The sequence below is a fragment of the Cannabis sativa genome, chromosome 4 (assembly GCF_029168945.1).
Source record: "Cannabis sativa cultivar Pink pepper isolate KNU-18-1 chromosome 4, ASM2916894v1, whole genome shotgun sequence".
In the NCBI taxonomy this organism is placed as follows: Eukaryota; Viridiplantae; Streptophyta; class Magnoliopsida; order Rosales; family Cannabaceae; genus Cannabis; species Cannabis sativa.
Genome location: NC_083604.1, coordinates 73,230,069 through 73,244,588, shown reverse-complemented (window position 1 = coordinate 73,244,588; position 14,520 = coordinate 73,230,069). Strand labels below are relative to the sequence as shown.

The following is a 14,520-nucleotide window of genomic DNA, read 5'->3' as shown; positions in this document are numbered from 1 at the left end:
TCTGAATTACCCCAACCTTAGTTTCCATAAAAAAATAAGCAGTCCAACTTTAACTTCTTCACCCAAGCCTTGAGAGCTTGGATTGTCGCTGGTCTAGCAAGACCGCGACAATTCCAAGAAAGAGCTCTCATTGGGACTGGGGGGCTTGATAAGGGTCGCATCCTCGCCCATTTGAAAATTTTGATCAACTTTAACTTTGAAAAGTAGATTCCCTCAGAAAAAGAAGTAGTGGAATTGTTACCTGCTTCTGTGTTGCCATCGTCGACTTTAGCCTTCTCGAGAACTGACTTACTCTTGCTATTAGTCAGTTTTCTACCTCTCAACTTCTTGGAACCAGAGGAATCCTTCTTAGGGGACTCCTTCCCGAGAGTGAAGGGAGCAATCTCGCACTTGCCCAAAGAAGCGGCCAGCCCCTTTGGGTCAGATGAAGAAAGAGAATGTTCTGGCACCAGAGTAATGATGGGAGAAACACTTCCAGTGACTTTTCTTTTTTCTTGCTTTGGAACCCAAAGAAGAAGGTGACACCTTAGCATGAAACCAGTGCTCACCATTTTCTGTTGGACCCACTCCCTCAATCAGCATAGGCCCATTCAACTTTTTTGTGATCTCCTCCATCAACTCTATATGCCCAGAAATGATAGTAGGCTCAGGATGATGGTGTGGGGTCCGAGATTTGCAAACCTCATAATGTGGTCTCTCAACAACTTGGGCCAACATGGGCCACATCTGGGCCAACATGGGCCATCATACAAATAATAACACCATCGTCAATAGGATTCTTACCCAACCGATTCATCGGATGCTCCTCGGCCCTCAACTTAAGAATGACAGGTGGCACACCAACTGTCTCACACACAATGGAGCATTTCGAAATTCTGGCCCTGAGCCATTTCATTTGTACCAACCGTATGTACGACTTCAGTATTCGAGGTAGTGGCCTCAACACACGTCTATGTACCTTGCGCCTCAAGAGACACAGTACTATTCACCTGAATATTTGGAATTCCTTGAGTATTCACCGCCCGATCAGCCCTATCCTGGAGAAGAAGAGGGCCTTATGTGTCAAAACAACTGCGTATAGGAACAGTAGCTTTAATCCAAGGACCATATAGAGGAACTGCATTGCCAATCGGAGGATAGGCAAAGGCACGGTCCCTGGAACAAATACTACTATCATGGGCCAGATACCCACAATTGAAATAGATTTTCGGTAGCTTCCGATATTTGAACTGAATCTATTCCTTTCTTCCTCTAGTTATACTCAGGTAGAACCCTGCCAGGAGCCGTTGATCAATCAGAATATCCACCTTGAGCTTCAGAAAGCTCCGTCTAGCTATGGTCCAGTTATCGACTCCATCCGTCTCTAAAAACTCACCCACCTTAGCCCTTATCACACTAGAGTTCTGAAAAGTCAGATAGGGAATAGGAAGCCCATGAATTTCTACCAAAAACACCGCTTTATTCATCAGAATACAATGTCAGGCACCGTCGAGAGGCCACTCCCTAATATTCAGAAGTTGTCCTGCGATGATCCAAGGGCGACGCTTGAGAACCTCTTCCTTATCCTCCAACAGGTCAAAGAAGAAACCCCATGTACCCCTCTGCTCTTCATTCTCCATTTACCCTTCAAAGACCAAACCCCGGTGAGAATCTGTTTGACTCTTCCTTTAGCTAAAGGACGGGATCCAAATATCTTAGCACGAACCCCTGTTTTTGCGACCTCGATATTAATCTCAAAATCAGCTTCAAGCTCCAAAGATGCCTCTTCGATAAACTGCAAAGGTAACTCTTCAATATTACCTTCGCCGACCTGGTCAAAGACTCCATTTTCCATACTAGCACCACTCATGTTATCACCCATCGAAAGACAAAAACAACACACACAAAAATAGGAAAGAGATACGAAATATCACAGTCGGGAACCCAACATCTCACTCATGGGAGAGAAAGTTTTCTCTCTATTTAGTTTACTTGTAAAATTTTAGTCCAAACGACCATCACCACTGCCACAACGACTGATTATTTACTCGGTAATTCACTTTTAATTTCTTTTTGGTTAAATAAAATTTTTGAATTTTTGTAATAACGATAATAAAATTCCATAAATAAAATAAAATACTAGCAAGACAATTGACATTAAAGATAGCAATAAAAACACTAGTATGTTTTGTTTTTTACTTTTATATATATAGTCGGTTGGTTATGGATAGTCTTGTCTTCAATTTGTTTCTTTGTATTTTGATTTGTTATTTAATTAGATTAATGTATTACTGTTTAATTTTATTAAGTTTTGATGTATTAAAAAAGTTTTTTTCATTATTCAATTTTAATTTATTATGATACCCAAGATTATGTTGTATCATGTTTTTATTGATTTATTTTTGTGTAAGTTGTGACTTATTTTGTACAATTTTTGGTAGTATATTTATGTACCTAATGTGGCTTGTTTGATAATTTATATGGTGGTTCATTTTAGGTTTATCTTAAAAATGATTTGATGGTATCAGTGACAAATGATTCGCTCCACATGTATCAAGATAAATTTTTTCTTTATAAAATAATATTTTAGAATATTTTTCAACATATAGATAACAATTCTCATTTTAATTTAATATTATCATTAAGTTGTGTATTAATTAAATTTTATATATTTATCTTATATAGGTGTATTTTTATTTCACTCACTTAATCATGCTAAGATACAAGAACTTTAATAATAAGTTATATTATTATTCTCTTAAAATTGTATTTATATGTCATAATTTTAAATGACTTATTTCAACATTCATGAAATTACTAAATTTATTTAATTCGTATTTTTTGGTTTAGGTATCAACTTTTCAAGTCGAAGTTCTTGCTTTGTTAGTAGGATTAAGATGGGCTCATGTGTTTTCATTCTCAGGTATTAAAGTTGTATTATCTAGCTTTCTTGAGACACCTTTCTCTTTTTCTCATGTTAGTTGTACTTTTACTGTTGCGGTTCATAAATTAGAGAAAACACAACCCACAAAAAAATAAGAAGTGCTTTTACAATGATTCGAGTAGTTCTCAATCTTCCAGCAATAGTCCACCACATTAAGAGAATTGATAACTACTTTAGAATCACTTTCTACAATAATAAAATTGCACCCCTTCTCGGTTGTCGTTTCTAAAGCTAAGCAACAGGTCGCAGCCTCACCACAAAGTGCGTCAGAGAAATCAAGTTTTGTCGTAATCATCCAACACACCTTACTCTGATTATCTTTAGCAACAACAGCAATGCACATATTATACATTCCCACTCTAACATCACAATTTAGCTCGATCCAATAAATCAGAGGGTGACGTCATACATCCAGTCAAGTCGGAGAGTGAACAAGAGAAAGAGAAGCTCTATAATCATGCCCCCTGAACTTTTAAGGTCGTTAAAAATGCCCCTTGAATTATTGAGATTGTTAGATTTAAGAATTTTTTTTCCAATTTTAATTAAAAAAGTCTAACATGGATGAAAATTCAGAGGGCATAATTTAGTACATGTCAAAATTCGAGAGGCATGATTTGGTAGATATCAAAGTCTAGAGAGCATGATTTAGTACATAAACCATCACTAAAATAGTAAAATTGAATGAAATTAAATAAAAATCCTTAAATCTATTAATATCAATAGTTCAAGAGACATTTTTAACGACCTTAAAAATTTAAGGAACATGATTTGATACATGTCAAAATTCAGGAGCAAAAATCTTAATTAGCCGTACAAAATATCACATTGAAACAGTTAGTAATTATGTGGGGTTATTACTCTTATCTATTGGATAAATTATCTCTATTTTTGTCAACAAATAAGTAGTACTTCTACTCTTCTAGTATGTTTTCAAATATTTAATTTAAATTTTGAGAGACCAACTAATCATCCAATCTTTAAGACACTACTCATCACGAACGAACAGACGCATCACATCAATCTCTTTTTAGATCAAAGTTCAACATTAATGATGTCTTTATGTAGAATATGGGGTTAGGTTAGGCAACATAGTAGTGGAGAGAGAGAGAGAGAGAGAGAGAGAGAGAGACGTGCTAGTTCAGCATGGCTTCCTCAATGAGCCACATTTTCGCCAAAAGGGGCATTTAGGATAATGGTCTTGTCATTCTATCTTTAGTTAATTATCTTTTTTTGGTCCCTTCTTATTGGGGTCCCTCCCATATGATAATACTATCATCATATACATATAATTTATATATATATCTCCATGATAAGATAAGACTACCGATTAAGCTATCTATCTCTACAAGGGTTTGGATAACTAGATGTGACATAACAAGTGATGCAGTTGTTATACCAAGTTCAGCTTTCAGTGATCAAATCTAACTATGAGCAAGCACCATTTTGCTCATCAAGGATGTCATGTCATGTCATGTTGATAATATCATACAATAGATTTTCTTTTACATGATTTAAGTCTGCTTCTCGTAGATACAACAACATGTAAAAATATCAATGTGGTCACTAAGATTAAGAAAATGGAAGAGAAAAAATAAGTCATATATACTTTTGCAAGCTACGTAACAAGCTTTTTCCCAGGTTCAAGGCTTCAAGCATTCAAAAAAGAAAAGAAAAAGAAAAAAAAGATATACCTAAACTGATGTTCGGCTTAGAAGCAGGTCATAATCTTATATAGCTACACTAAGTCTGGAAAGTTGAGAGAGTCATAGGTTTGCCCTTTCAGCCTTGATGCTGTTGTCATTTGAGCAAGATCTACCTGTCCTCATGCTGGTATAATCCGAAAAACATAGAAGAAAAACAGTGAATATTCGCGTTGAGCATTGAGGTACTTGTTCTTGAAAACAAAAGACTCACCTATTCAAATGGGTGGGAAGTAATAGACTTTGTTCTAGAGCCTTAAGTAACCCACCTTCTGACCAATCTCCTTCAAGAGAACAAGTTTCTAAAGAATCATTGCCCTTCAAGACCGATGCTTGTCTATTGAATGAAGTCACTGTAGCCATGGCTCCCATGTCAAACTCTTTGTAAAGATAGCATACAAAAAAAGAAGAAAAATGAGATTAAACATAGTTAAGGTCTCTTCGTAGTTTGGGATAATATGAAAAAAGTTAACAAATACCTGAAGGACTTCTCTCTAACTGATTAAGGCTTGTATGTTGGTGGGGATGGAGTCTGTTTTCTCTGGATATTTCCTACAAAAGAAAAGGATAAAGAGTTGTTAGTTATATAGTTAGTTCGTTAGTTAAACATACCATAAACCTTGTATGTATTACTTAAGATGTTCGAAAAGTAAATTAACAACAACCTGAGCAGATGTTTGCAATTGAAAAGAGGCCCCTATGTGAGCCTGAACTTGTGATTCCATCCCAACTGTGACTTCTGAGTTAAGTATATTTAACATGTCCGGTACCAGTTGCTGGTTTGAGGAAGTGCATTGATTTGGAATAGAATATAGACTTGGGGTTGAAGTTTCTTGATTCATAGGAAATGTCCCTGTCATGTTCAGAGGTAGAGATCTATTTTCCTCACCAAAGTCACTTCTCATATGGGAGAGATGAGCAGGATTCAGTGCTGCAGGTAGACTTACTGGATGCAAACTCAATCCATTTCTCATTGCTAACATCTGAAACAAGAATCACAACACAAGCAATCAATATGAAACTATTTAGTAATAATATCATCAAATTTTCTTTGAAGAAATTTTATAATGCAGCACAGAACAACCAGCCATATATGCTGACCTTACCTAGCTAAATAAAGCAGAACCCTTTAATCTAGCATCCTATAGCTTATGTGAATCGATAATTGTGGATCATCCCAAGAATTAGGGATTAGAAACCAAAAACGAAATAGCAAGAGGCAACTGACTGAACAATGTGAAATGTGTCTTTGAGTGTTTTCTAAGGCACGTCTCATTTTCCTAAGTACTTCTTGAATCAACAGTTCTTAAGATTATACATGATCCCTTGAAAGAAATAGACTAAACCACTCTGAAGTTATAAGAATTTTGGCTCATCCTTGATAACATTCAAAATATGCATCTATTAGTAAAGATGCTATTTTTGCCACAAAAAAAATTAAATTTTGATCATCCTTAACAGATGATATACCACATCTCGATAAAAATACAACTGAGGTCTCACTAACACTAATTCTTAGTCACAGAACACCAATCAAATCATCTATTTTACATGAGAAGTCAGATATTATTACATTTTCCCACAATCCCTGAGATAGATATACCCTCTTATGAGCTTCCTGAGGGTTTTTTTTTACACCCAACAAAAACGTGGGACTCAAAAGACAAAAAGAAACAACACTTTAAATTTATAGTTTATGCAAAACTCATATTTGGGTTGTGGAGTTTTATAAACTATCACTCCTCTCATCAATCATAAACAATTGATCAATTCCGGTTTTGCATTAACAAACAACTACATAACTAAAACAAACCTGTACTTGAAGTTGAAGCTGCTTGAGATACTCAATGGCTTCATCCAGCATTGAAGCCTTGTCCGTCTATTACATAATACACATCAATAACCAAATTGTTCTTAGTCTCAATACTTGACTCATATAATTTTTAAAGTGAGTATAAATATAATACAACACACATATTTTCCATAAGCAAAATAGTTACATACCTTGTTAGAATTTGGAATTAGATTCTGTAATGCTTTCATTTTCTCATTAATCCTACTCCTCCTTCTCTGCCCAAACAATCCCATTTTTCCTACATTAAAAACCACCCCACCCAAACCAAAAAAAAAAATAGCAAAAGAATAGAAATCAAAGGGAAAAGACAACCTTTTCAGACAAGTTATGAACTTCGGCGGCTCTGCTTCTCTTCGAGGAACCTCGACCCATTACACTTTTTGCTGGAACATCTTCCGCCAATGCTTCCAAACCCTCCTGCGTTTCCAAAAAATAATTAAATAAAATCAGCTCAAATAAATTATTTTTTTAAAAAAAAATACCAGTCAAAGACTATAGCTTTAGTTTGATTCACTTTTTCTTTTTTTATATTTTCTCAGCAACCAAACAGAGGAAACGAAAATCAATACCTCACTCTCACAATCATACTCATCGTTCTCATTCTCACTAGCTCCCACCGAAGAAGACGACACATTATTAGGAGCTATGACCGCCACGCCGCCACTCGTATTATTTATACTATTATTTCCCACGAAATAAGCACCGGAAGAATCAACGGCCGAGATCCCATCTCCGACCATCTGCGACGACGGACACATACGGCTCAGATTATTACCGGGAGACGTCAACGAAAACTGCGTATTCATTGATGAAGAAGAAGACCGTACCAAAATCTGCTGTAGAAAAAGCGAAATTTCGTCGGGTGCCGAAGATGATGAGCAAATGCTTTTGTCATACATATCCCCCATTACTGCTTTCTGTGCTCTCTCTGCTCTTTTTCTCTTTTCTCTTCTGGGTTTTGGGACCCTGAAAGTGCGAGTAGTGAGTCCACTCAATCTCTCTCTCTCTTTCTCTCTCTAAGCTCAGCTCTTCTTTTTGGGGTTAAGTTCGGTTTTGGCTTTCTTGGTTTTGCTGCGTCTGGTCTTGAAAAGCCATGGAATTTAAGCAAAAAAAAATAAGTAACAGAGCTTCAAACTGAGAGAGAGAGAGAGAGAGAGAGAGAGAGAGAGAGAGAGAGAGCTGGTTTAGTTTAAAAGCTTTGGTACGCGTTACACGCGCCAGAATGAGCGAGTGGGTCAGGTGGAGGGAGTCTGATGGCTGAATAAAATAGTCTGACAGTCAATTCCTATTGGGTGATTGAGGCTGTGTAAAGAGCATAATGTGACAGACACGGTGACTGTAACAAATATAGAAACGGTGTGTGTGTGTGTGATGCGCACGTGAGGCTCCACTTAGAAAAAAATTAAAATTCCGTAATTAAACATTTATTCTGACATTTTCTCCGTAATCCGTACCTCTCTGAGTTTTGTTTTGTTTGATTATTATTTTCATTATAAGATCCGTACACACCTGTAAATACACACTAAAATTTCTGTCTATATTTTAATTATTTTTAATACACTCCTACAAAATTTTGGTTCAATAATAATTAGTTTATAAATTTTGGTTCAAGAAAAATCCAATGCTTAAATATATAAAATAAGAAAACTATAAAAAATTAGTTGAGAGTTGGGATACCAATATGTAAAATAAATAAATAAAGAACAGACATTCTTTTATTAATCAAAATCAAAACTACAATAATAACTAATACAAAGGGATATTTCCCTATAAATTAAAAATGTTTACATTAGGGTGGAGTTTGTTAATATTTTTTTAATCATTTTTTTATTTTTAAAATTAGAAAAATAAAAATATTGTTCAAAATCATTTTCTATAAAATTGTTTTTAGTTTTCAATTTTTTAATTAAGAATCAAAATTTTGAAAAAAAAAAAACTTTTAATATTTTTTAAAACATATTATTTTAATCAATATTTTAGATTCCGACTAGACCCAGACCAGATCCAAACCCAATCCCAGCCCTGGCACCTAACCCGGCCCCTAATCCGGACCCATACTTGACTTCGGACCTAAACCTGACTTAAATAAAATCAAAAAATAAATATAAAAATTAATTTTACAGAACACACATTTATTTTTTGTTTTTAAAATTGAAAAAAAAAAGTGGGTATAGAAAGTATTTTTGTTTTTCAAAAACAAAATTTTTAAAAACAAAAATTTTATTTTCATTTTGTGATTAAAAAATTAGAAAACAAAATATTTCCAAACGACATTTCCATTGATTTAGTCACATGTAGGGCTGTACATGGGTTGGGTTGGCCGAGTTGAAGGTATTTTAACAAGCCAACCCAATTACGTCGGCTTGGAAATTTCTAACCCATTCAAAACTTATTTTTTGTATAACCCAACCCAACAAACTATACATCGGGTTGGGTTGGGTTGGGTTATAACCCTTTCAAAATTCTGTCCTTTAATTTTTGTTACCATTATTTATTCTTATAAGAATCGTTAAATTAAAACCTAACACAAAGAAATTCATGTCAACGTTTAGTATCCAAAATGTTACAGTCACAAAAACATAAATTTAAAATTATTATACAGTCATCCGATTCCCAAAAAAATGTAGTGAATAAAACTTTAAACAATTGCAACTAAAATGATAGAGTTCACCGAATAGCATCTCCTAAATTCTCCTTTAGTGTAGCATTAGCTTCTTTGTTAGGTTAACTGTCTACAACTAAAAACTGTCTACAATTAAAAAATGGATAGATTGTTATAAATAACATAGTAATTAAATTATAAAATAATTCCAAATATTCAATCAAACAAAATAATAATGGCATATCTTTCATTTTCAATTATTACATTTAAAATCCAAACTCTTACTTTATGATTTCCCAAACTGTAATAACAATTAAACATTCTTATTTTAATAAGATATAACATAATATATATTTCTAACATTATTAATTCTTTTTTACAATCTAAATTTTTAAAATATTCAGATTTAACTTTATATATTCTTGCATAACATACATTAATATATTTATAAGATATTTAACAATGAAAAAAAAAACAAAAAATTATTTCAAAAGACACTGTTATATGAAATCATCAAAAAGTAAAATAAATAAAACAATACTATCTTACCGATACAATCACACTACAAGAAAATCCACTTTTACCAGCGCATTTTTGCGCCGGCAAAAGTACACTAACAGCGCCGGCAAAACTTATCTGGAAAGCTTGGTCGGTAAAAGACTTTTTACCGACGCGTAGAGTAAATGCGCCGGTAAAACTTCCTTTTACCGGCGAGAAATCACGCCGGTGAAAAATAAACGCCTGTGTTAAAAAATACCCTTATCCGCTATGAACCTGCTTTGACAAAGTTTTGCCGGCGCAATAGTGCGCCGGCAAAACTATTGGCGCCAATCTGACGGTTGGGGCCAATAGTTTTTGGCCACTTTTACCGGCGCAATAATGTACCGGCAAAAGTATTAATTTTTATTTTTTAAAAAAATTAATTAATTATAATATTAATTAATTAATTTTTTTAAATAATTATAATATTATATTAACAAAAAAACCAACATAATTTACATTAAAAGATAAACCAACATTAATTATATTAGGGAAATTTGCGGCAAAAGTCCCCAAAAGGTTCACGTTGATGCTGATTAGTCCCCAAGGTCCGAAAATAGCGGCAATAGTCCTCAAGGTCACACTTTTTATTTGTCCGTTGGTCTCCAAGTTAACAGATCTGTTAAACCCAATTCAAATGCCACGTGTCGAAATATTATTGGTGGGTATTATTATTTTAATTTAAAAAAATAAAAATAAATAAATAATTTTAAAAAAAATCTTTTTTTCTTTTTCTTTTTTTTTCTTTTTTTCTTTTTCTTTCTTTTCTTCTTCGTCTTCTTCGTTTTCTTCTTCTTCAACCCAACCCTAACCTAACCAGCCACCAGAGCACCACCACGACCCCACGGCCAGCCCTAACCCCACTCCACCCTCGATCCCACGACCCCACGGCCAGCCCTAACCCCACTCCAGTCCCATCCCCACGACCCCAACCACAACCCCCGACCAAATCTATTGAAATACATCAAATTTACTAAAAATTTCAAAATAATCCCTCATTCACAGATTCAAACCCACAACAATTTCAAACCTAAAAACTACAAAATCAAGAATGCAAAACAATAACCAATAAAAAAGAATCAAATTAGATGAATGGATCAAAAAAAAAAAAACTAACCTTTGGAATCATATTTATATTTGGGACAATCGCAGATCCCCATGGGTCTTAACGACAGCGGATCAGTTAGAGGAGGAGGCTAGGGTTTCAGGAGGCGGTCAACGGTGCAATAGTGGGTCTCGACGGGGCGGAGGGTGGATCAGTTAGAGAGATGCAGGTGCAACGGTGACTGGTGTTCAGCGAGGGTGGGTCTCGACGGGGCGGAGGAGGGTAGGCTATCGGGTCAACGTGGTGGAGGTCTGGCCGTGGGGTCGTGGTGGTGGAGGTCTGGCCGTGGGGTCGTGGGGTCGTGGTGGCTATCAGGTTGGGTCTCTAAGAAGAAAACGAAGAAGACGAAGAAGAAAAGAAAGACAAAGAAAAAAAAAAGAAAAAGAAAAAAAGAATTTTTTTTTTTAAATTATTTATTTTTATTTTTTAAAATTAAAATAATAATACCCACCAATAATATTTCGACACGTGGCATTTGAATTGGGTTTAACAGATCTGTTAACTTGGAGACCAACGGACAAATAAAAAGTGTGACATTGAGGACTATTGCCGCTATTTTCGGACCTTGGGGACTAATCAGCATCAACGTGAACTTTTTGGGGACTTTTGCCGCAAATTTCCCATTATATTATGTTCTACTAAAATCAGTATATAAATAAAATGTTAAATGTTCAAACCGGATAATAAAAAAAGTACAGTTCTATAGGCGGGTAATGTCGTCATCGTTGTTTCTCTGAGTCTCGGGAGGCTGCGATGACGATCTAGCACCAGGAGCAGCCGACGATCCAGCACCAGGAGTGGGCAATGGTGGAAGATCCATGGGAGACAAGTTGAAACCCGGCACAGCTCGAGAAAGATACTCAAACTGATCTTGGAATCGTCTGAGGTAGAGTTGTTGTGTCTCATACTGCTGCCTCGTATGTCGAGTTGTCTGCTCCGCTTCCTCCACTTTTTTCTGTAAAGCCTCGTACTTTTCCATTGTAACAGTCGATGGGGCTGAAGGATGTGTGGCAGGTGCTCTTTTGGCCCCAACTCCCTTCAGTCTGGGGAGATGGCCAAAGCCTCTAAGATGTCGAGATCGTTCCCCGAGTACTTGCGTCATTAGGAATGGCAAATTGGGGTTTTTTCGCGGATCAGATCGGGGCCCCGACCCGATGGGGCAGTCCCGCCCCGGTAGAATCGAATCGATATTCGGGTCTTTGCCCCGCCCCGCCCCGCCCCGGTTAGGTTTTTTTCGGGTCGGGGATGACCCGATCCGCTAATGCAATAACTTAAAAAAAAATAAAAAAATATTTACTACTCTGCATTCATCCATTGGTTCCCAACCCAAACGCAAATATTAATTAATTAGTAGATTATGTACATATATATTGAATTAGGGGATCATTATTTACTTAACAGTGTGTGTATATATTTATATGTATATATTGTTCTCTTCTATCATTAATATTTTTATTAATATTTTTTATTAATATTTTTTAAGAAGCCTTGGCCATGGATTAATTAGCCTTGGCCATGGATTAATTAACATTTGTGGGGAATCTAATCTCTAATAAAGCCATGATAGAAGAGAACAATATATACATATAAATATATACACACACTGTTAAGTAAATAATGATCCCCTAATTCAATATATATGTACATAATCTGCTAATTAATTAATATTTGCGTTTGGGTTGGGAACCAATGGATGAATGCAGAGTAGTAAATATTGATCCCCTAATCCAATATCAATAATCAAAGTATCAAAATGTGGAAAACATAATATTCTGTGGAGAAAGTTCTAACTGAAATTCCCGACCCGAAAAATATTTTTATTATGTACATGGTATATATAATATTCAAGTGATACATTATTACATATACTTTAACAACACATAAAAAGTAAAAACAAAAAAACAAAACCAATACTTATTATTTTATTCTGTAATTGTTTAATATTTTTAAAATGATATGTTTTTTAATTATTTTTTTAAGTAACTTATGTATATAATACTCGTTAGTATTCTATATATAAATATATAATTAAATCACTCCAACTACCTTCAAATTATCAATCAAGTATTATATTAACATTTATTTTGTTAATTTATTTTTATAAATGGATTCTTTACGTACTTCAATTGAATATTCAGTAAAGTATGACAAATACCATGTACATAATATATATATAAAAATATTTAAATTATACACTTTTGATATTTTTATTAAAAAAACTCCTAATGTTAAATTTGATAAATTTTAAAATAATTATAAAATATAATTAAATACTTTAATTGATTCAATAAAACTTCTTATCAAATTTTAGGAAAATATTTTTCTCTTAACTTATAAAGTCTCTTATAAAATAAAATTTGAAGAAGTAAATTTGCAAAAAAAAAAAAAAAAAAAGTCGGGTCAAACCCGACCCAGTTGGGTCGGGTCGGGTCAGACCCAATTAATTTTTTAAGGTAATCGGGGCGGGGCGGGGCGGGTCAGAAGCGGGGCGGGGCAGACCCGCCCCATTTGCCATTCCTATGCGTCATAACAGGTAAGTCTCGGGGGTACTGTGTAGGATCGACAGCAGGCTCATCGAGCTCATCTTTAGTGGGCGCTGGTTGAGTTGCCGCCATTTCAACCATTTGCTCCTAAAACAAACAAATAAGTTAAATGGTTAATTTTAATAGAAAATAAATTGAAAGAAATAAATAAAAATTAAATTAAAATGTAAACTTACGTAAGCTTGTTGCGCGTACTCGTTGCGCCAATTGTTGCCTTTATGGTGAAACTTTTGAAAAGTTTCCACCGCAGTTGGCAGTTCTCCTGTGTCGGGGTTAGCCTATTTTCAAGAGAAAATATATTAGTATTGTTATTTTACTAGAAAAATTTAAATGAATGATAGTTAAATATAAACTTACCCCCTCGACAACATGTGAAACAATAGGCTTGGAGCCTTAGCCTCCTAGACATTTTATCTTACCCCGACTTTCTTTATTTTTCGCTGCTCTCGCCTGAAATTAATAATTTTTCTAACAATTAATTATTTATTATTGACTATATAAATTAAACATTACTAAAATTAGAAATTTTAAAAAAATGTACCTTTTATTTGTCTGTGCTCCAATAAGCGATGCAGTCACTCCACACCTCTTGAGTTACTCCCTCAGGAGGTGACATGTTGGCCCTCTCCTGTCCAAGCTCCTCAATGTTTTGTATCCACTTTTTCTTGCAGTCTGCCCTCCAGTCACGCAAAACCCTTTGACATCTCGTACTCACCGTAGTCTACGAATGTAGGGTTATCTCGTGGGAGGACAAACTTGGTCTGCAAAAAGTTACATATTAATACATTAATTACAATTTAATAAGAGTATAGTAATTTAGAAATTAAAAAAATTATTAAGACATACCTCAAGTCTATCCCAGAGTGCATTGATGTCAGCTCTACTGACATCTTCCCATTTGAATTTATTAATGGGGATAGACATCCGAGTCATCCATTTCGCCATATTGTTGAATTTTTTTTCCGCTTTTGCCGACGGGGTGCCAGTCTCTGCGTGCAGCTCAATCTGTAACTTGGCAGATTGTGTTTTGGAGAGCTCATCCTCAACATTCTTGCCTTTGTATTTACCTCTGACCCCTTTCTTTTTCGAACTGCTGCCACCTGGTGTAGACATACTACATATACAACACTTTATTATAATTTGGAGAAGCGTATTTAAAAGTAAAACCAAATTAAAAATTTAATACCTATAAAAATTTAAAAAATTTATCACATATCCATTACGCTACACTAACTTACACATATACACACAC

At 34.9% G+C, this 14,520-nt stretch overlaps 1 protein-coding gene across 4 annotated transcripts; it reads right to left on the bottom strand.

Annotated features, from left to right (window-relative positions):
• Window positions 1–4,364: 4,364 nt before the first annotated feature.
• LOC115714981 (transcription factor SPATULA) lies at window positions 4,365–7,701 on the bottom strand. Of its 4 annotated transcripts, none has more exons than XM_061114457.1 (9): window positions 7,306–7,640; window positions 7,048–7,218; window positions 6,791–6,895; window positions 6,628–6,693; window positions 6,437–6,502; window positions 5,289–5,606; window positions 5,103–5,175; window positions 4,893–5,003; window positions 4,365–4,750 (listed from the first exon to the last, which is right to left on the bottom strand). In XM_061114457.1, the coding sequence occupies exons 1-9, from the start codon at window positions 7,384–7,386 to the stop codon at window positions 4,746–4,748; spliced, it is 996 nt and encodes a 331-aa protein (XP_060970440.1). In that variant the 5' UTR covers window positions 7,387–7,640; the 3' UTR covers window positions 4,365–4,745. The 4 variants fall into 4 exon arrangements, with proteins under 4 accessions (XP_060970440.1, XP_030499615.1, XP_030499614.1 ...); XM_030643755.2 differs by having other exon boundaries at window positions 4,838–5,003; window positions 7,306–7,639; XM_030643754.2 differs by having other exon boundaries at window positions 4,838–5,003; window positions 7,048–7,701.
• Window positions 7,702–14,520: the final 6,819 nt, after the last annotated feature.

Coding starts and splice junctions, on each gene's coding strand:
- LOC115714981 (XM_030643754.2), bottom strand. CDS start 7,386: ATGGGGGATATGTATGACAAAAGCATTTGCTCATCATCTTCGGCACCC. Junction 6,694..6,790: donor TTCATAACTTGTCTGAAAAG/GTTGTCTTTTCC, acceptor TTGTTTGGGCAG/AGAAGGAGGAGTAGGATTAA. Junction 6,503..6,627: donor TAATTCCAAATTCTAACAAG/GTATGTAACTAT, acceptor ATTATGTAATAG/ACGGACAAGGCTTCAATGCT.